At 42.4% G+C, this 22,947-nt stretch overlaps 2 protein-coding genes across 3 annotated transcripts in view; one reads left to right on the top strand and one right to left on the bottom strand.

Moving 5' to 3' along the window:
- Nucleotides 1-226: 226 nt before the first annotated feature.
- TXNDC9 (thioredoxin domain containing 9) lies at nucleotides 227-11,124 on the bottom strand. Its single transcript, XM_069005897.1, is given in 6 exon segments — nucleotides 227-1,678; nucleotides 1,680-1,758; nucleotides 3,972-4,226; nucleotides 6,038-6,156; nucleotides 8,350-8,566; nucleotides 10,808-11,124. Coding segments are annotated over 5 exon segments (873 nt in total). The 5' UTR covers nucleotides 8,539-8,566; nucleotides 10,808-11,124; the 3' UTR covers nucleotides 227-1,447.
- Nucleotides 11,125-12,524: 1,400 nt separating this feature from the next.
- EIF5B (eukaryotic translation initiation factor 5B) overlaps nucleotides 12,525-22,947 on the top strand; it is a 37,011-nt gene continuing 26,588 nt past the window's right edge. For both annotated transcript variants that reach the window (XM_069005888.1, XM_069005883.1), the window contains exon 1: nucleotides 12,525-12,650. In XM_069005888.1, coding sequence (XP_068861989.1) covers nucleotides 12,616-12,650 — 35 coding nt within the window. In that variant the 5' untranslated portion in view covers nucleotides 12,525-12,615. The remainder of the gene's footprint in view (nucleotides 12,651-22,947) is intronic.

Raw genomic sequence — 22,947 nt, 5'->3', positions numbered from 1 at the left:
TAAACGTGAAGCAAGACTCCTTTATGCTTCTCCTAGATGAACAGGCAGCTGTGTACATCTTAAGCTGATTGCGTTCTCAAAGTGACCCTGTATGTTAAGGCAGAACTGTACACTGCCTGTTAGAAATCTAAAGGAGCTCATACAACCTTTCTGATGGACTTTATTAATAGAGAAATCAACCCACAGCACCTAGATCTCCTTCTTTGAAAGGATGCAGTAGTCAACATTAGAATGAAAATAATTTTATTTCAATGTACATGAACAGAAATAAAATATAATTTTTTAAACTTAAAGAGATATATTGCTGGGCTGGCCCAATCACAAGTGTTCTCTACTACAAGGCAGCAAGACTGACTAGACCCACTTCACTGCTTTTTGGACCAACTGGATTCAAAGTACCACCTCAAAAGGGTCCTTCAGCACAAAGCAAACTATTTTTTTGAAAATGAAAAGAAAACTCATCAACTGTTCACCTAGCCAGGAATTTTACATTGTGTCCAAGAAAGACCTCTCTTGAAAATTCTGTCCATTACTGAAGAACAGTACACAGTATGCTGCACTATAGCTAAACTTAACGATCAAGGTTTCTCCCAAATACTTTCCTCTATTCTACTCTCTTGTACAAAGCATCTGCTACAAAATCCACACATTCACAACCACAGAATGATACAAACCCGTGAACTAGGCTGCTTTCAATAGGCTTGTTGCTATGTGCTATTACCTGCTGTATCAGCTCTGACATGCAGCATTCATAGATGCTAAAAGGGCATTTCTCTTGGCCATCTATTTCAGAATTCACAGAAGTTATGACTGTTTTTACAATTTATAGTGCAATGCAATTAATTTATTCAATGGCATGATATGGCACCGTAAGATAAACAATTATTTGTTAAAATACACAATTTCTTTACTGGTAATTTTGTGGTGCTTTACTGATAATGTAAGTAGTAATAAATTTTAAAAGACAACTGGAAGAAGAACTGATAGAGAACAATCTTTTTTTTTTTAAAGTGTCTGTTATCTCCTTTAATAAAGAAAAACAGAAAAATAAACCTTGTCAGATTTAGTGAAAACGAGGAAGCACAGTTAAACTGTGGCCTCCTTGCTACATGATGTGGATGCCTGGATACTATGAGGATTAAAAGAGATTTTTCTTCCATTATTTTAAGCAACAAATGCTCTCAGATACGGAGTTCCCCAAGCCACAGACTGCTTAAAGTAGACTGTGGGGAAGCATTGCTCTCTGGTCACCCCGTTTTCATTCTTCCTTGTGCATCTCCTTTTAGCCACTGAGACTGGATCCTGGGCCAGAGGGACCTTTGGTCTGACATCATACAGCAGCTGTTTCTAAGTTACTTCAAAACATTTCATAAACTTATACTTAAGACAAAGGGCTTAAGTTCATCATTTGCCATGTTGTTTAGTTAGAAGGACCAAGATTTTCAAATTACAAATGACATCCAAAAGAGAAAAAAAAATACTTAAGCTTTTTCCTGCTGTGACTCAGTTGTATAAAACTGTATAGAAAAATGAGAATTATGTGCAGATGTAATGAAAAGCAGTAAGCTTTATAAAAAACATTCTTAGAAATGTACCACGCATAAACAAAAGATGATTTACAAATATATTTAGCGGCTCTTCTAGTCATCATCAGAATCTGAATCATATATCTTTCCTCTGATGGTCTTCTTATCCAGCTTCGTAAAACTTGTTCCATATTTCTTTTGACTTTGAAAAGGTGGCTCCATCAAGTTTCCACTATGGGAAAAGGACAAGACAAGTTCATACAGACAGTAAGCATCATCTCTAATGACCTGTTTCTCCAGAAAAACACATTCTAAGAGAACACAATGCCTACTTCCTACAGCCACCCTAAGCAGCACTGTGGGGTTGCTAGCATAGCACATCCTGGTCAAAATGGCCTGGATAACTGGAGTTAAGATAGGAGTGTGAAAGTAAACAGCACCTGTGAGTGGAGCTGTAGAGAAAAACTGTCAGAAAAGGTTTTTCCTGCAAACTGATCATGCTAAAGATAACCATCTGTCAGATTAAACTGTAACCAGGGAATTACAGAGAGTTTTCAAAACAGGTGAGGAGCCATCAGTACAAAAGAAGTTAAAATGTTATGGGGACTTCAGAGTCAAAACTGGGATTTTCCAGGAGTCACCTTGTGCTATCTCTGCCTAGGCCAGACAGAACAGCTTCCCCACAGGACTGCACTTCTACAGGACTATGGGGGAACTCACACCTCAGAGTGCCCCATGATCCTGCAGCAGCTCTCTCACCAGCCATGTGCGTCTATGGGAATGGACCTGTGTTCCCTGCTGGGAACAGCAGGTTTTCACATGAAGCTGGAGCACCTGCTTCTCTTCCAGCAGGGTTGCACAAGGAGGTGAATTCCCTGGGGCGGCTCAGAAAAGGGTGTGCCCTGCTTTCCCTCACATGGCCTGTGAGGGGTTTGCATCCAAGTGTCAGTGAGTGAGTGAGCAATTAGAACAATTACAACCTTCTGGAATTAGCTATAAAGGGGTGTTTAAAATTTATAGTTCTTTACAAAATATTAATACTATTTTGCTGACATTAATCCTAAATATACAGTTCACTGATTGCTATTTAATTACACACATCAGTACACCACTTGAATCCTGATTTTGGGTAAATAATCTGACCTGAACAGTTTTTCCCCTAAATAAAGTATATCCTTTTACCATCTGCTATCCCACAGGTTGAAGGAAAAGAATTATTTCTAAGCTCTGAGGAGGCCTATGCCCTTTTCAGGAACTCCAGAGAGTGGAACAGTACTTTGAGAGCAGTGTGGAAATGTGGCTCACATTGCAAAGCCAGGGTCTGCCAAAATGAATGAAGAACAAAGCTCCCCCACACCACAAGGAGCTAAGAACAAATACACAGTACTAGTAGAGTCAAGCAGAAGTAAAATTATGCCATAAGCCAATGTAGCAATGTTTAGCAAATTCAGTGGTGCTTGATACAACTCTAGTGAAGGATTTTTCCCATAAAAAGCTGTTGCTGTCTAGAATATGCATCCAAGATGTCTCTGTGTATTTGCTTGTTACTGAACTAGGACGTACCAGTTGTTTTAAAATTATAAATTTCAGTCATTTCACCCGAAGTTCAACAGCTATTAAGCCAAATTGAGTAGTAGTTTCTTTGGCTTTAAGATACAATACTTCTTGCCAAAAATTTGCCTAATTAGACATTTAAATAAATTCAGGTAATGAATTTAAAATTTAAAAAGCACTAAAGACATTCAAAACAATAGAGCAAAATTAACCTAAAAAGATAGATGACATTTGAGCCACACTGGAAAGCAAAGCAAAATTTTGGTAAATAATCCTCCTGTAAAGTTAGACTATTGTGGTGACAGGTATGTTCTACTGCCTTTTGTTCTGTAGTCTTTAACGTGGTATTTATGATGATTCTATTGTATTGTTACACAATTTATTTACACTTCTTCAAGTTATCTTTCATTATCAGTACTGTTCACTGAAGAAAAAAGTATACTCATGTATGTAATATTGACTAAGATGCAGTTTAAGGATGACTTGCTGAGTTTTCTCTCAAGCGGATTAAAACCACTCAGACTTCACTGCATTGCAACTGTGACATGAAGCATCTGTAGCTGCTTTGGAGAGGATTACATTTGATACATGACTCTGAAGCCATATCAGAGCATCACTGCTACTCCATACACTTCATAACAAGAACCGGGTTTATCTTTATTACTCTACAAAAAGGACAACTCAACACTCATTACAATGTCTCAATACTTTGCCAAAGAGATTCGCTTCTTTCCCTTGATGAAGCACACAGTTTAAGTAACTAGATTAAACTCTTACATGTCCTTTAGTGTACAACATATTGAAGTTACAGCCTTTCAGATTCTGTTGTCTGCAAGCTCATTCTCTTTGCACTTTATCTGAAAATAACAGAATCATGAAACTCTTAATTACCTGTAATTAATTACATCTGCACAGCCTAATCTCCATTCTAAGGTTTCTGTAGTGAAGTCATCAGTGTTACCGAGGTCAGTAAAACCCACGACGTAGTCTTGTGTTTTTCCATCTTTTATTAGTGCTAGAGTGGGAATTACTTTGATGCGCAGTCTCTCGCACAAGAAAGGAGATTTTTCAGCATTTAATTTCAAGAATTTTGTCTCAATGTGCTTTTTTGCCAATACAGTCAAATGTTTGTCCATTATTTGGCACCTGTGGAAAAATTGACCCAAAATATATAACGTGTTAGAATGAATAAGCTGAAGAATATGCATTTGAGAGCAAGTTTAAAAGGAGCAGTAAAGAGCTAGTTCTATCACGTTGATACTCAGACACAACCTCTGTAATTGAGAATTTAGTTTCAAGCAAAAGTACCTTTCAGAGGTAGCTGGATTTTATGACTAATAGAGGAACAGCCTGGAGTACCTTTACTGTACAATTATACCATCCCTTTCTCTAATTTCTTCCTAATTACTTTCCATACACTGAAAGCCTCGCTCTCATTTCTGGAGGCCTGCGCTTATTGATGAACTTTCTTTCTGACTTCTATTGTTCCAGCTCTAGCTTCACGCCTGTCAACTGGAAAAACTTCTCTATAGGAAATTTCTTTAGAGAAGTACTCTCAACGTGTTACAGCATTTTGGAATTTTGAAGTCATCGTCAGCAAAAAACAAGTGATTTGCACAGTAGTGCTATAGGCAAAAATACTTTGCTTTTCTGTTGCCATGAAATAGGAGTGAGCATACAATTATTGCTTCTCAGCTATGGGATAGTGACATGAACGGCTCAAAATACTTGTCAGATCACAGAGATTTGTGGAATTGTCACCTACAATCTCAGCTTTCTGAATTGTCTTCTCTAGCTGGATGAACTCTGTGATGTGACTGTCCTTAAACTCAAGAGGAGAGCTACACAGATCAAAAAGCCGGACTGGCAAAGGTGAAAGCAACTTGATATGGTGGTTGGTAAACCCCATATATGAGCTTCAAGCTGTCTGGCAGCATGACACATTTTACAAAGCACTTTCTCTGAAGTTCGTTCTCCTGTCTGAGCCTACAGACTTTGCTGACTCAAGAAACAAGAACCCAAACCTGTCCTAAGCTACTTTATTTGCAGCGACTTCCTTTCACCTTCTTGAGTAAAAGCTAGCCAAATAGAAATGCTTTAAACACTTAGAAAATGTAGGACACAGATACCTCACTGCAAAATCGAGCCTTGACCTCTTTCAATTTCTCACATGGAGGCTGTTTCAGTTTCTATAAGCTAGGGAGAACATAACACCTTTGGGGGAAAAAAACCCCAATGAACCAAAACCAGGACAACTGGTTCCTCCTTCAATACGCTCCTCTACTTCGCAACTGCATTTTAACAGAACACATTGAGAGAGACCCAGTGAGGAGCAGCCTACAACCCAGAACTTCTGAAATTCTTCCAAGGAAGTGGAACATCTTAGCTTGGGTTCCCATTCTGAGTCAGCACATATTCTCAGATCTAGGTGTCTCACACTCTAAAAAAAGTGACAGAATCACAAAGGCACAGGCACAAAGGGAAAGCAGCTGCAACTGATCCTTTCAAAGTAAAAGGTTAAATTCTCAAGATGCTTAGACAAGATTTTGGTTATATTTTATTCCACCCAGAATATCTCTATCTGGAATGACCAAGGCCATCTTTTTGAAATGCTGCTCTTGTATGGTCTACATTTACAGACCTGGTGGCCTCAAATGAAATCAATAATGAAACACAGCAGTCTCTAAAATATTGTCAAAGAGGTCATACACCTATGCTCTAATCAACTACATAGCAGACTATTAATTGTTGTCAAACCATGTTCAGATTAACTGTAATGGAGAAAATACATTTAAAAAACAAATGTCTTGAAAAGTGACTAAGATTTATAATGAAGCAATGTGAATACTTCTAAAAATGCCTGTTCATGTGTGGGATTTGAAAGAACAAAAAAACACATCTGTTTTTATAGACATCTTTAAACAAAAGGTTTCTTCAGCACAGCTTATTTACTATACCTGAATGTTGTATCTCTATAGAAATGGCAAACCACATTTTTACTTTCTTTGACTTCTTGGAAAAAGTCTCTCTCGCTTGGGATTTCTCTATATTCTCCATGTCCTTTTGAAAGCCACTCCTTTTGGAAAACATAAAAGCAAATAATTAGTACGGAGGTTGTTAGTCTACCTGTTGTGCAAAGTCTACAGCTTTTAGAAAATGGAAGAGGGGGGCTGCAGTGAAAACCCATTTCATATAGTAATGGAGAAACAAATTACTTCCTCCCCTTTAGTTTTATTTTGAAACTACACAAATAAGGCCACCTTGCTTATTTGGAAATACAAATCTTGTACAGAGCTACATAAATTTCTGTAATGCAGCCTGTCAGTAAGACAAGACTAGTTCAAAGAATACAACAAAAACCCTTGGCATTTGAAAATTTCTAATCGACAGCTTGGGCTACTCTCTCTGAAATGCTTTTGTACACTCAAAGAACTCTTGTCTTAAACTTAGTCAAGTCATGACATGAATTAAATAAATTTAATTTTTTACTCTATGAAAAAATCAGTGAGAAAAAAGCCTACTAACTCATCTGCAAGAGATTATATTTACCTATCAAATATACACTGAAGGGATCTTTACATGAACCAGGCTCACAGAAAATCATTCGGAAAACACGTGTGCACCATTAGTCATAACACCAATGGAGAAACAGAATGTCACAAGCTAAAATTTAGAGGTAATTTCAAAAACTGTCTGATTAAGTGTGCAAATACAGTTTCCAAAGAGCTCATCTTCCACACTTTTGACAAACACACTTAGGGGAAAAACCCACAGCCTTTATATTACGAAAAGTTAATTGCAGTGTATTAAAACAAGTACAGACAAATCTAAATTATTAGAAGTAGTGCAGTATGACAAAATTTGACAAAAACCGTCATTTTCCATTTGGGATAAAAAATTAGATAAATCACTGTTCCTAATCTTGCAGTTTTGTCTTTGCCAAGTGAAGGAAAAAAAAATGTTTCCCAGCAAACCAAAGATATCATGTAAGCTAAATTAGGATAGAACAAAGAATCTCCGGAATATTTACATTAAAAATTCATGGAAGTATGAGCACATGAAGAAGTCATCATGACGGCAAACAAGAACTCACTTATCCCTCAACAGTGATTATGCATTAATCCCCCTCTCCACAGATTTATTTCAGAATAGTGTGACACCATACTCCTTTTACTGAGCAGTATCCTACATCACATTTGCATTTGAAAGTGTGTGAGAACAGTGATTTAAGATCAAATGACATGAAAAAGTTTTTGCATGAGATCTATCACATGTTCACATCCAAGGACATCCAAGTGTTATGACTTCTGAAAAAGGAAAACACTAGAATCAAATATAAACTGAACTTCTGAAGACAAGAAAACAGTGTGCCACTTCATCTACTTCCGTGTTTACAGAATCAAAGCTGCTGGCACTGCTGGTCCTCCAGCATCCCCACCATGCCACGACATTTCATTGCATTCCCATTTCAAAGTCTGGCATTAGCTTTTAAGGACTTCCTCGCAGCCACAGCATCTCCTTTCAGCCAAGTCACTTCTCCCCCAACACAACAAATTTCTTGCTTAGGGTAGCTCAGCTGGAATAAGCTAAGAAACTTACACCTTCCCTACTTATAATTCAGGTCTCGCACCATATGCTACCAAAATTATGGCGTACACTGTTGTTCAAAAAGAGCTCTGAGGGAGCATAAAGACCACCTCATTCGACATGAGGTATCAGGTCCCAAGGGAGAATTTCCTTCCTGTAAGAGGAAATGAGCAATAATACAAAGACAACATTTTATTGGCTTAGAAAGAGTATGACAAATTATTCCAGCCTAGGAACAAGGAAAAATCCTGTTTCATCCTTCTGTAAAATACCATAAGAGGAAGGCACACATCACTTAAGTAACTGCTGTAATAACAATCTAGAAGCTTCAGAAGGAGCCTAAAGCCTTATGATTAGGTTGCCTACAGGGCTTATGCTTCCATACAGCAATGCTCAGCAAACACTCAAATCTCTGTATGAGACTCTTTATCCTATCCTTATTGTAACAACCACAGAAGTGCTTCTCTCCTCCTGTTAAAAAACACAAAGCATGCACACATGGACAGACATTGGCCTTCCTGGATAATTTAAAATTAATAAGTACAGAAAGGAGAGAAAGAGGGAAAATCCACAAAACCAACCAAACAACCCCAAAACACTTAGTTCACATATATTATTCCCCAAGGATTTCCAAAATGTCTGTTACACTCTACATATCAAGAGCCTGTACTACAGAAATTACTTGTTTCTGCTGCTGGCTCTTTTTTAGGGCCTCAAGCCTCCTCTGTTTAAGGCGTTCCAATTCATCTTCGTCCATTTGGTCCAGCTTCTGTATTTCAGCATCCAGATGTTCTTCCACAACCTTGGTTGTCTGAAGTATTTCATTCTCCAGAACTTTTTGAAGGATATCAACAGAGGTATCAGCAGCCATCTTTAGCTGGAAAGTGATCTCTTCAGAGCTGTGGAAACAGTGAAACAAAGAATTAACATTTACACAAACAATTAAAAGCCTGATCTCTCTTTGCTTGCAGTTCACAGCACAGACAAACGAAATGCTGTGCTATTTCAAGACAGGAGTATACAGCAGATAGTTCTTTTCTTTACTGCAACCCACTTTGGAGAATACTTTCATGATGAACACAGATGGCAAAGATACAAGTCAAGTCCTATTCTCTAAGCCCCAAGGGCAGCTACTAAAAGTGCACAGGAATCTGAAACTGCTTGTTAATATAAAAAAGAAAAATTCACCAGTTCCAAAAGGATGCTCATCCTGAGCCATTTGTACCTACTTTAATAAATATTCTGAAACAAGAAGATTGAGTTGGAAAGCTCCAAGTTGCTGGGAGGAGGAAGAAGATGCCTCAGAACAAGTTTAAGCAACGCTCAGTATATAAGTCCGTGCCAGTAGTTTACATACGATTACTTTAAGCCCCTCAGGCACATTAACATTTTAAAATCTGAATTAACACTCCTCTCCTCAGCTACACGAAAGACAAGGTGCTCAACAGCAAATGCTTTAGGCTAATACACTGCTTTAATTAGTACCAGAAAATTGCTGTTGCAAACAGCACCTTATGGCAGCCAGCAAGAGGATTTCAAAGCCACTACCTAATTGCTGTGTGAAGAAACATAGCCAAAATAATTTTCTGTAAAGTTCTTCCTGCCCAAACACATCAAAAGACACAAAACAGTAATCAGGGTGTATGAAGAGCTGTGACAACATAATCGACTATTCTTCCCAATAAACTTACACTGCAGAAAATTATCAGTGTAGTGATTGACAGTTTTGGAACAGTGACAGTGCACAGTCACCCTACTCAGTCTCTCAACCTGCTGACCACGGCTCTGACGTGCTGAATTTTGGTTCCAGGCTACTCTTGGCTCTATTTCAAAGCAGGCGAACTGCCAGCGTCACTGGCTCTGGAAACACCTTGCATACACAGGCAAGAGAAACATTTTAAGTGACGACGGGTAAAGTACCAACATCATGGCAGCATTCCAGGCGGACTGCAGCACCAGCAGTGCCCAGCCTGCTGCCACGCGTGTCACCGCCACACTCGCTCTGACCCGCGGCACCCTGCTCTACCTCCCTCTTTCCAAAGCTGCTAACCACAAAGTCTGTTTCCTCTCCCTCTTTCTTGTGTTTCCAGAGGAAATAAGAACCTTGCCGGCGAAGATCAGAGGCCAGCAGGTGTCCAGGAGACGGAGAGACCCTGCTCAGCTGGGACAAAAGGAAGCTCGTCCTCTAAGCAAACAGGAAAGAAAACAGGACCAACCCCCCCCTCCCAGTCCCCACTGCAATCCGAGGTCCCCAGCGGTCCCCGGCTCCCAAGTCGCGGAACCCCAGGTGCCAAGAGGCTTCTCCTACGCAGCCAGGAGCCTGGGCACCACCGGCAGGGATGCGGTTCTGCCGGGAAGGGGCGCCGGGCTCCCGGCCGAGGGGGGCGGCACACGGCAGGGGCACTGCGCAGGCGCCGCGCGCCTCCCTCCGCGGAGCCGCTACACACAACGCCACAAACAATCCACCCACCCAACTCAGGACGGGCTTTCCAGGGACGCCGCGCCGCCCGCCCTGCCCCGGGCTCGGTGCTGGTGGTGCCACCGCCCGCGGCCGCAACCCCAACCCCAACCCCAACCCCAACCCCGACCCCGACCCGGACCCGGCACCCGCCACTCACCCTCCGCTTCCTCGCGCGCCGGCCGCACCCCTCCGCCGCTATCGCGAGAGTCAGCGCGGGGCGCACCGCGCGCGCGCGGAACCCCCCCCGGCGCGCTGATTGGCCGGGAAATCAGGCGCGCGCCCCTGCGGAACAGCCCCTGTGCTGTGCGCGCGCACACACCCGCGGAACTGCCCCTGACGCGCTGACTGCCCGCGGGACCGCGGGCGCGCGTCCCGCTGGCGCGCGTGCGCCCCATGCCGGGTGCGTGCGTGCGTGCGTGCGTGCGTGCGTGCGTGCGTACTCCGCACCTGCGGGCGGAAGCCGCGCGCTTGAGCCCCGCCCGCCGCGCGGGAGGAGCGCGGCTCCTCCGAGGTGGCCGCTCCACCCCCCGCGCCGCCGCAGCTCCGCCCCGAGGCGTCCCCGCCTCCGCCAGCAGCCGCCGGCTGGAGCGCCGCGGATTCCCCCTCCCGCCGCCGCGGTGCGAGGGGCGGGGCTTGTCTGCGAGGGGCGGGGCAGGGCACACCCCCTGCTCCAACTCACTTTCTCGACGCTCTGGCGGCTGTGTAGGGGGTAGGTAGCGCCTGCTGCCGCTGCTGCTGCTCTTTGGGGGATTCCTGCTCGGGGTTGGGCGTGAGACCGAGGCCGGCCCGAGCGGGGGTGTGGCGGTCGGGAGCCGCGGGGCCGGGCCCCGGAGCGATGGCGTGAGGTAAGTGAAGCTGCGTGAGCCGTGCCGAGAACGCGGGCTGTGCTGCAGCAGCTGGGGCTCGCCGTCTCTTTGCTTCTTCCTGTAAGTGCGGCGGAAGATCCGCTGATATAAATAATGGGATAATAAAGCCTGTTTTTTGAAAAAGCCAAACAACAAACAACAGCAACAAAAAAAAACCCGACACAAGTGTCCTGCTTTCTTCTTTCTTGGAAATCTGGCTCCCCGGTATCGAAGTGCGCTGACGGGGAAGGCGCGGTGGGAAGATAAACTCGGCCTTATCTGTAGTCGGCCGGGAGCCTGGGTGGGAGAGATAAGGAGTTACTGCTGTATAAAGGCAGAGGGAAATAAGAAGCCAGGGTGCGAAGCAAGATGGAGGTGGTGATCCTGAGCCTGAAAGGTGTAGAGAACAGCGAGCCTTGCTCTGTCGACCAAAGGAATTACGGTGGCAGGGATGACAACAACAGAACACGTGGAGCTCTCAAAGCCCATTAAATAAATAAATAAAATTATGTCTGTGCTCCCTGTGAGCGTTGTTGTTTCTGCTCCATCTTGCTTTGCTCCTGAGGAACACGGCCATAAGAAGGTGGGGTTGCACCTGAGACCCCCTCTGCCCGAGTACCTGGTGTTTGCTGCCTGGCTTCCACGCTGTCTCTGTGAACGCCGGCCACCCTCCTCCTGCCCCGCAGCAGCAGGAGCCGGGCTCTCCTGGGAGAGGGTGCAGCACCGTGTGTGCTCTCAAGGCTCTTTGGAGAGGAGTGGGAGGGAAAGCTTTGTACACTGAGAAAATCTGGCAAAGGGGAAGGAATTACTGTACTTAATGTTGCTGCCTCGCAGACAAATTCCCTGCCAGGGAACGTCTCTCATTCCCGGAGCTGCATTTGCTCATTGCCATAAACCCAGTGCTGCCTCCTCGGACCCCCTATTAGGGAGAAGGCCAGTCAGTCAAGCTCAGGGTAGATGGTACACTTCTGGTTACACTTCGCCTACAATGCGGGGAAATGCTGGGGATGACGGACCAGCAGAGCCCCGTGAAGGACTGGGGGGGTGTGCCTTGTGCACCCAGGAGGTGTCCTGGGCATGTCCCACACAGGAATTCTTCCTGGTTACTGTACTGCTGCCCTTCTCCCTAAAAGCTTCCCCCTTAGCTTCTCCATTCCCCCACTTTGACTTAGCTGTCCCATTTGCCTCCAGGTAAAACCTTTTCAAAGGTACTTATTTTGACTATCAGGCAGGTTTCATGGCCAAACAGGCCACAATGCTGCCGGCAAGTCCTGGGACCCCTGGGAAGGCAGGAGGGCTGGAGGGAAACTACAGACTGGAGGCATAATTTAGACATTTTCCGGGGGCTGCCCGAGTCCCAAACTGAGGCGAACAAAGCCGGTTTCACAAAGCCGGTCGATGGCTGGAGCGCTCGAGAGCAGCCGGCGCTGGGCCCGTTCCCCCTCCGGCCGGCGGGGGGCGCTGGCGCGCGGAGGCCCGCGGCGCGGCCGGGAGCGGGCGGGGCGGGGCCGGGCCGGGGGCGGGGCCGGGCCGGGGGCGGGGCGGGCGCGTGCGCGGCGCGCGGCGGTGCCATATGCGCGGGGCGGTGCGCGGGGCGGCGCGCGGTCAGCGTTGAGGGGTCGTGCGCGCCGGTGCCGCCGCCATGGGCAAGAAGCAGAAGAACCGGAGCGAGGAGAGGTGAGGGTTACAGGGAAACCCCCTCTCGTTCCCCTGTCCCGCCGCAGGGACCCCCTCGCCGGGCTGCCCGCGGCGGCGTGACACGGCCCATACGGCGCTGAGTCAGGCGCCGGGCCCGGCCGGGGCTCGCGGCCTCATCGCAGGCGGGGCGCGCCAGGCCTGGCTCGGCCCGGCCGTGCGTGTGTTTGTCCGTGAAGGGGCAGGCGGCTTGATTTCCAGCTGAAAAATAGCTGCTTAGTGCAATTGAAGTGATTCAAATGTGGGTTTCTTAGTTATTTTTTATCTCTTACTGGGTATTGGTGCTGTAGGTCGTGCTGTGGTACTGATACCTACATGTTTCGTATGCTTGTTTAATAAATGTAGATGCTGGATATTTTAGTGGTTGGAGGTTAAGAGAGTCGCCTCTGTCGTTATGTTCATATCGTCGTGGACAATGCCTCATCTGTGAACTTTTTTGTGTGTAAGAGTTTCCTATAAAGGCAGCTGTGTTAACCATATGGAATGCTGACCGAATGACAGTGTGTATATATGCACTAGCAGGAGAGAATGTGTTTTTACTTATCACTTTAAGTAATAGTACAAAGAAACAGTCAGTCTAGAGAGTGTTTTTAGTTTTTAATAGTGACAGGTAGTTAAATGAAAACTGATGTCTTGAAGCGTGTATGAACTAGAAACTACAACGTTTTTTCCTTGAGCCATTAAGTATTTCTCCTCTGGAAGTTCTCCCTATGACAGCTGTTTCACAAAATATTTCATCTCTACGAACTTCTTAGTATTTAGGTATGTATTGATGCTTGCTTAAGTCTGATACTTTGTATCAGGTTAGGGTATAAACTGTTTCAGTTTCTCCGGTCCTTTCTGGGTAATGAATGTTTTCTCAGTGAGGTATTTTCGTCATCTGACCGTTCTTCCTGATGCCTGTTGCCATGCCATGTGTGTCGCTTTTTAATGTCTGGTGTTATTGACTTGTTTCGCGGGCTGTATTTCACAGGAACATCTTGGGAGAATCTCTGGCAAGGAGGTGAGTTGAGTGTGACTTGAGAAAGAGGAGGGAAGGGTTGGATGCTTGTGCTCTAAAGGAAAGGAGACCTAGTGCTCGTCTTTGTATGCAGTGTGGTAGATGCCAGATGTGTGGAAAAGCCTTCGGGTACTGAAACTCTGCTTCTCGGGGCCCTTTCAGGGATGGCGGCTGGTGTGTAGGGAACACTTTGAGAGTCTTGGTGCCTGCTGGATACTTCGTTCTCTGTGTTTCCCTGTGCATATTTCTCTGTGTAAATTACTGAGCATAGGCCTCTCTGGGTGCTACACACAAAATGTCGTTTGTGTCTAAAAATGGAAGCATACCTTAAAGGAAAGGCCAAGAATTTCTTGTTAGAATAGTTGAAATCTTGAGAGCCTAATGATTATTACTTCAGATTTAAATGTTGCAAAAAGAAAAAACAACAGTGCTGTTACAGTAGTTGTGCTCCCTGCTGCCAAGTCCTAAGGTCAGTGGTTTCATAGTGGTGGTGGTGAGCTGCTGCAGAGAGCTGTCAGCATCAGGTGTCCTTCACCGGAAGCGTGTGATTGCTCATGGCTGTGGTTTCATCTTCCTCTCTCTAGGATCCACTTGAGATCATTTTTATATGCTTGCTAATGTGACTTTGCTCTTCACTGATTATTGCATGAAGCTCTGTGGTTAGCTACCTCTATTGGCTAGCTCCACAGTACATCCAAATAAGTGAAAGGGACTGTGTATTAAAGACTATTTCTTTCTTGTTTGTTACCCCTAAAACCGATTTTGTTCAGGTCTGCGTTTCTTTTAGCCAGCGTCTCTCCAGTTGTGGGGTGTCCTGTGCCGAGTCTGTAGAAGCCATCTCTGTTTATCCCATGCCTGTGCTCTGCTGTGTCCTGTCTCTTCCCTTCTCAAGGCTGCTCCTCCCATACCAGGCCTGTATTTCTCTACATTATTGTCGTGGAGTTGTGAATATGTCATGCTGTGCAGTGACTGTTTGTCACTGATTCTGCATGAAACTATGGTTGCAGCATGCCCAGGTAAACACAAGTAGAATCAATTAGGCATAGGCACCTGGTTAGTTAGAGAAATTGCTGTCACAGCTAAATCAAGGAACAGTTGCAGGCAGGTCAGAAGTTCAGCCAAAGTAAGCCTTGACAGGCTTTAGTCCCGAGGTCTTGCAAATGTGGTACTGAGCTTAGGAGTTGCTCCTAGCAGGGACAGTACTGTCACAGGGCTACACAGTTGTATGGCAGTGAGAGGGACGATATGGAAGAATACAAACAGGCATGTGTTTGAGAAAGGGGGACAGGGTGGTTAGACAGGTGTGTTTTATAGCAGGGAGTTTGAGGCATGGAAGTGAGGATGGACCTGGAAGGCCAGTGGTGTTTTGGAATAGGTGTTACCTGCAGAGGTAACTTCTGTTTTGTTGGTTTTTTTTTTTTTTTTCTGGTGGTCTTGGTTCTAGGTGACATCCTTGTGAATGTCAAGTTCTCCTGAGAGAGAGGATGCATTACATGTTTGCATCTGTGGCTTGAATTTGGAGTTCCAGAATCCTCCATCAGTCTCCCTTCCATTTCTGGTAAAGTGAGAGAGGAATGGCACTGTGTAATCAAAGGCTTCCAGTTGGGTTTGCTTGCTTCATCTTCAGTTCTGTGCCATATAGTGCTGTGCTATTTATTTCCTCCTTTTCCTCTCTTCTTTCCCAACAGTTATGTTACAGGTACAATCCCTTATATCCTTTTTGGCTGCAGCACCGAAAGCATGTGGCAGCTTATGGGCACAACTAGTAGTGCAGAGGAAGCATGTGGGAAGATGCAGGTGGTTATGTTTGTGCTGTGAATATTTGTTTAGGAATTGATGTGGTGACAGGAAGGAGATTTTTCTGCTTGACACACTGAGACAAATTATGTAAGGTACAAGTAATCTTTACTCTTCTCCCCTCATCCCCATAGCTTTGGCTTCTGTAGCAGAAGTTTCCTCCTCCCCTGTTTCCTCTGAGTACGGTAGCGGTCATACCGATGGGTATTAATGTATGTCTGGGAAGTGTGCTGGGAAATGAGGGTGAGGATGAATTTTGTCCCTATGTACTTATACCCTGTTTCTATAACAAGACCCTGAGTGAGATGATAGCTGTAGTGAGGAGGAAAAGAACGAAAATGCAAGACTGTAGACTGTTATGAATACAGATTGCTACCTGAACACTACAAATCTGTTCATACTATACCAGCACCTCTGTTACGCTGCTCTGGAACTCTGTAAGTGACTCTTGCTGCTTGATTGCTGTGCATCTGCCAGTGAAGAACATGTTTATCTAGAATGGTCAGATATATGGCCCCTTTGTGGTGTGTTAGATGCTTTGTAAAGGTAGAGAGTGTCTTGGGTCAAAATAGCTCCTAAACCATAGGGAAGTTGCTTTAATTGTTTCCTCTTTGAAATTTTTGTGTTTGTGGTGATCACTCACTTTCCAATGAAACTTCATAGCCAATATTTCAATAAAAATATGAGGTATCTGAGTTTTCAAGCTTTCCTAATTGAAGAGCAGGTGTTCTGATGTACAGTCTAGCTCCTTCTGGGAGTGGTGTTATGCTTTTGTACTTTGATATGGTTGTAACAGCAGAAGGTATGTCAAGGTCCTATCCTTTCTTTGGAATTTAGTTAGGATATTTTTTTAATGTGTGTGAAGAAAGGCTGTTATGAACTACGGAACTCTGCTTTGAATCTTAGCCTCAAATTGCTGCTGTAGGTTTCCTAGTGAGTGTGCTATGTACTCTGTTACAGATTATTGGTTGTCTAGAATATGGGTCTTTCCCCTTTGATTGTGTTAGCTTTTAGTGTGTTTTTCCTCGTCTCCTAGCTTTAAGTCATCTTCCTTTTCTCTTAATAGTTTTCCTTAGCTTCCAGTAGGTAGTATTTAGGTGTATTTATTTTTCTGCCCTTTAATAATGTGACCTGTTGCCTAGGCATTCCACTCTGATCATTCATGCTTATTGCTTTAGAAGTTACAGGTACTGCTGTGATTCTGCAGCCAAGAGTGAACACTGCTACTAAAATAAGATTTACAGTGGTCTCTCTTACTGATGCTGTGTATTGCTTTCTGTTCTACAAATTAAATCCCTGGTATTGTCTGCTAGTCAGTCTGTTTGGTTCCTTTTCTATAAATGTGTTAAGTAAAATCTTCTCAATGTTGTGTAGGGAAGTTCTGTGAAGGCTAGAACATAGTTGGAAGCGTTCTGTACACCAGAGTGTCATTGTAAGTTATCTGCTTCTCAAAAATATTTCCACAAGCAAAGCTTTCTTCAGCTCCATCAAGGAGAACAGCCAATAAACCCTTGAAATCCCTGTTTTGCCAATTTCATCTGGAAGATGGAAGATTTTGTACTGAAAGATGGAGTAAAATAATGCAAAATAACTTCGCCATTACAAAACTTATTGTCCTGTTGTATGCAAATGTATATTTCAGTTCCCCCCAAACCTATAGTTTTTAACATAGGCATTTCATATTTATAAGAAAACTATATTTACTTGTTGGATTTTATTTTAAACCAAAGCATCATTGTAAAAAGTCTATAAGGATCTTGAAATATCTGTGGTAAGGGCAGCATAAACCAAAAAACACTGCACTACATTAAGGAGATTGTAAGAAGCAGCTTTTCTTGTGGAAATCTTTATTCTTTTCATTATCTTCATAGGGGCATCTAAATCTCCTATATAATTAATGTTTATGAAAAGTATGAAAACAGTACATTGCAAGCTGTCAGGAATTGCAGAATCTGTTGTTTCAGGTCTCTGAAGACTTCTGGAAGGCCTTGCTCAGAATAGAGGTGTATGGCAAGTTGAAGTTTGCTGTTGTTGTTGGCACTCATAACATCAATCCAGACAAGCTCTACAAACCTTTGCTGGTTTTAATTGCATTTGTGGTGTCATGTTTTTCTGACTCCATGCATCGCTGTACATTTGGTCTGTGCTGTTCATCACTTAGATGCTGCGTAGGAGTGAAGGTTGCAGTTCTGGACACAGCCTCCAATTTACTAACTCTTAATGCTTGCATAACATTCCTTTTCCTCTTCCCTCTGACTTGTTCACAAAAATGGTCCCCTAAGACTGGTAGAGGAATTAATTTTTCTGCACACAAATTATGTGTGCACATAATTCAGTCATTAAACTTGGCTGAAAAAGTGCAGTACGATCTGGTGGGTGTTCTGGCCTGAAAGCAGTTGGTGCATTACAGAAGTCTTTTGATGATCCTGGTGTTTGCAGCATCAATGACCTATTCTTCCTGTGTGTCGGTTCGGGTTTTCTTCTTTTCTTTTTTTTTACAATAGTTCTGAAATGTTAAACATGAATCTACATCTTAACACTGAAATATGTTTCTTTAAATACATGCTGTAAGATGAAGTATTGGTTTTAATTATAGTTAATGTAGGTGGGCATTGTTTGCTCTTCAGGATTATTGGCAATGTAAAGTGTAGTTGTGATGTGGTGTTTTTGTGATGTATTTCGATTTTATACAGTGAGATGTATAGGATGTGGAAGTTGTGAAACACTGAACTTGGTGGTAGTTTCTGTTATCTTTGCACTTTTCTTAAAAAAAAAAACAAACCCAAAAGAACTTCTTCAGGGAAGACTGAATGCTAGTTTTTTACTTAGTGTTACTTATTCCATGCTTTTAGTCATCTTATTCTCTTGAGATGTAAACACATAAACTGAACCTTGAAGAGCTGCTTTATTCCGGAGAGCCATGTTGCCAGCTACTGCCCACAACAGAAGCTTTTTATCTTGAAGTTTTGCTGCGTCTTTGTTTAAATGGGAATTTTAGGTTGTGGTGTGGTTTTTGTTTTTTTTTTTTCCTTTGGTGCTGCTTTCCTTTTTTCTTCTTTTCTGGTTGATTGTTGGTTTGGTTTTTCTTTTTGTTTGTTTGTTTTTGTTTGGGTTTTTGTTTGTTCTGGTTTTTGTTTTTTTAATTAATCTGGGTTATATAAAGGAGGCTGCTTATTTTTCTAGAATCTGTTTGGGTTAAAGTTGTAGTTCTCTATCTTTTTTTTCAGAAGGTTTTGCTTAGTTGATAGTTATGCCACTCTTTTTCCCCAGCCAAACTTGAAAGAGAAGGCATGACTCTTTAATATTAATAATGGAATCATTGTCTTGGGAGCCTGAATGAAAAGCAATTACCCTTTTAGTCAGATTTTACTTCCTTGCTCTCTCATGTAATTAGGTAGCTTCACCAGCTTCCTTCACCTATGAAAAATCACAAAGGTGTAGTTCTACATAAAACTCAATGCAGTTGAGCTGTTGAACGTTTCAAACCCTGTGGTGTCACTCTTACTGTCCCCAGCTGCCAGCTGTACCTGCTTCCATTGCAGTGCATTCAGTGCTTATGGGCCCACAGTACTAATCAGGCGTGTGTTTTGATCTGCTGCCCAAAAAGGGTTCTCTGCAAGAACTTGTGGCCACAGGATTGCCTGAGCTGATGAGAGGGGAAAGTGTGGCTGGGAATGGGCAAGGAAGTAAATTCTCCCCTCCCCTACACCATAGCTTGAGGAAAAGGCAAGAGGAAGGTGCCCTGTTTCTGGGGTTGTGATTTTTATTATTATTCTTTAAGCACTCTCAGCAACAGTGGTGGGTTGTGTAGCTGGTGCTCACATGGACACTCCTTCACTTTCTGGGCTGAGGAAGAAGCACAGTTCATTCTTTCCTGAATTTCAAACTGTCTCAGTCATATGTAAGTTAAATGTTTTCAGTGGAGTTAAAAACAACAAAAAAGAAGCTGTAGTGTTGATATACTTTGATAGGCCAAAATGAGAAAAAGGCCAGGGTTTTGTTTTCATGTTTTGAATAGCCTTGCTGAGCCAGCAGATGCTTGCATTTTTCATTTCATAACCCACTTAAAGAACAAGTTGGTGATGCGGGGTTTTGAACAACTAAATAATCACTTCCAAAGTGGCTTGTGTTTTGGCACAGTTTAAACCAGTTGCTCTAGAAGAACTTGAACTGGCATTCTGTCTTTCAAGCAATCTTAATACTACAGGTGAAAACAACTACAAGTATGTCATTCAGCACTGGTAACTTGCTGGTTTTGGATAATCTTGTATTTAGAAATGCATCCTTATTACTGGCCTTACAGCTCACATACATGTAGGATGGGTAAGGTGTTCTAGGGAGATAATGGTAAAGATCTGTCTAAAAGTATTAGTTTTACTTGGTCTAAAACTACTGCAAAACCAAACACATGGAAACAGATGGTTCAGCTTCTCTTCAGTCTTTTTGAAGGTCAAGAACTTTTTTTTTTTTTTTTTCCCTAAGCAAAAGAAAATTACTTAATGACAGTGATGTTCCTTTGAAGGTGGTTAGAAGAGCTGGTGTCATGTAACTGATGAAATATCTCAAGACTGCCTCAGCAAAAACGAGCCTTCTGATTATGCAGGAGTGTGGGCAGTGAGTTCACAGCAGTGATGAAACTTTCATGCTGTGTTAACTTGCTGACTCTTCTGCCCCTTGCACATCAAAGTTTGGTTTCTTTGTTTCGGTCTGTTTTTAATTGTACAGTATTTTCTTATGTTTCAACTTCACCTTTACAGGACAGCTTAAAACCAATCCTAAGTAAAAGATTTTTAGCATGATTTGAGTTAGTGTGTTAACTGTGAGATGAAAGCAAACATAAGTAATCGTGTTTTTGTCGCTCAGTGCAATGGATCAAAAAGTGCTTGTAATCTTTTAGTTTGTGTGTACACTTTAGTTTTGGTTTCAGCAGGACAGTGTTATCCTGTTGACTTTGTTTTCAAAGCTGGAAGTTGGATTTCCAGTACTTTAGGGCTTGTCTCATTTTACGCTGAATTCTTCAATTTAATTTTTGCAGTTTCATTTACCTAATTTCAATAGAGTCAAATTGATATGAATGAGGGCAACTCAACTCCTTTGTATAATCCTATTGCTCCACTCTTTCAGTTCGTGAATGGATTAGTAGTTTTTCTTTGCCCTTTATCTCACTGCTGCCTAGTCAGGATGCCATCTCTGTCACGCGTAGCTGCATGGTGCCTGTTTATAATGAAGCTTTTCCTCAGTGTTTGGCAATATGTGTTGTAGGTACTGTAACAAGTGTACTGGAAGTCCTAATTGTGTGTGGTCTTAAGAAAGCATAGGGGGAAAACATGCATGTTTGCTGGTGGTCTTGCCAATATAATGAGCTTGTCTATTATTAGAGAGTCTGTGAAATGCTGTTGGTCAGTTGGATTTCCTTCACTAGAACCAGCACGGAAAGCTGGAGGAGCTTGTTTGGCAAGGAAGGGCAATTATGCATTTTAGCTGCAGAAGTTCACTGAGCAAAGTAAAATGATGAAAGCTTATTAACTCTTATTTCAATAGCTGTGTTCCTGCATTTGGCTTTGTTTTCCTGCCAAGGAAATATTTCAAATTTCCATGCTGAGATTTGTGTGTTACAGAGGTTATATTGCAGGCAGTCGTTAGTATGATGGGCTCACACTATGAAAATCCCTTAATGATGAATGTTAACTATGTCAGTACTTTAAGTAAGTTTTTAACCTTCCATGGAAAAGAAAAGTGATAAATAGTTACAATGTACTTGTTACTGTTCTGACATACTTTATTAGGGAGCATTGATTTTTTTTTTTTTTTTTGGTGTTATTTCCAAATTGTAAGTTTAAGTCTTGATTTGGAGCATGACAGCTTTTGTTCTGGTGAGTGATGCACTGATGAATGCCTGTAATATTGTAGACTGAAAGAAATGGTGAAACTTCAGAATTTAAAAATATATCTTGCTAATTGTGATCAAGTATTAGAAACCATGAACTTCACTATGCGAGGGGTTTTTTTAAGCAAAATGGGAAAGCATGCCTGTAAAAGACTAAAGTAAACCCTAGAATGTGGAAACTAGGATTAACATAAATTTCAGCATCTGTAAATCAGAGTTTGTGTTAGGGTCAACTCTGGTCTCCAGATGGCTTCTACAGGGAATTTCTAGGTTCTGGCTGTTGCAGGCCATTGCATCAGAAAAAGAACTTGATCCAAAACTGTGCTTGTTTCTCATGTTTAAGAAAAACCAAACACCTCCTCAAATAAAATCAGCCCAACACCTTAGGTGTTTTTAGTATTTTTTGGGTAGATGCGATGTAATAGCTGATGGGTTGGATTGTTTGTTTTTAAACTGTGTTTCTAGTCTTAAATACTGTCTCCTTGATGTAATAGCAAGAGAAACACAGCAGAGGGTTTTTTTTTCTACAGACTGTGCATCTGTCAGTCACAAGATTTTTTTTCACTTTTCTGACTCAATAGCTTGCAACTGTGTGGGATCTTATAAATAGCAGAGCTACTGGATGTCTTTGTACATCTGACTGAGCAGTGGTAGGTGACAGCTCTTTTATTTCCTAGCTGTTTTAATCTTCATGCTGAAAGAAATTTCATACTTTCTCTTATAGGCAGGATTTGGATTTGTAGCTTTATTTGTTGTTGATTTTGATTAACATGTAACATGAGCAACTTAGGTTGTGTTTTGGGTATTACTTTCTCTTATTGGCCTGGTTTTATGCTTTGTTTGTTTGAGAGATGTTACTGAACATCCTCTGTTGTCCATGTCTGTTTTAAAAATCTCGAAACACTTACTTGAAATGGTCTGGGTATATTTGATCCTGGTTTGGTACAGAATGTTGTGTTGACACAGCATTTAACTTGTGACACAGTGAATATTCAGGAATCCATCCTTAAGTGGCTTTTTGCATGCAATAGGGGTTTTCATTAGTCTATGCAGACAACTCATACAGAAACCCTTTCGGGCAACTGTTGATTTCTTAATGTAATTTCTAGGGCATTAAGGTAAATATTTTTTCAGTATAAAGTGTGTAAATGTTTCTATGTGCTATTTTAAAGATTTACATTACTGTAATCCTGCTTAAATGGCAAAAGGCAGTGAAATTGTGTAGGGGAGATGTTGAGCACTTTTTCTTTTTGATTAGTGATGTAATTCTAAAGAAAAATTATTTTGTTTGATATCTGAAATGTAGTGATCTCTGTGTACTTGTTATTGATTACGGCACTCTCCTTTAATGAATGTGATGTGTCTTTCCTCACTGTAGAGTTTTGCCCTATCTTAGGCACAGGCCTTCATGGAAAAATGTCTGCAGCCATTTTTTTGAAAACTGCTTGTTTAGGTTTGAGTGAAGTACACGCATTTAATTCGTGCTGTAATTTAATGCATTGAAATGCTGCTTTAGCAATATCAAAACTCTTTCTATCTAGCAGCAAAAATAGAGGCTGGTATCAAAGTATGTGAATAACAGGGGTGGCTTAGGC

This window comes from Aphelocoma coerulescens, chromosome 1 (genome assembly GCF_041296385.1).
Source record: "Aphelocoma coerulescens isolate FSJ_1873_10779 chromosome 1, UR_Acoe_1.0, whole genome shotgun sequence".
In the NCBI taxonomy this organism is placed as follows: Eukaryota; Metazoa; Chordata; class Aves; order Passeriformes; family Corvidae; genus Aphelocoma; species Aphelocoma coerulescens.
This window is presented reverse-complemented; position numbering and strand designations above follow the sequence as displayed.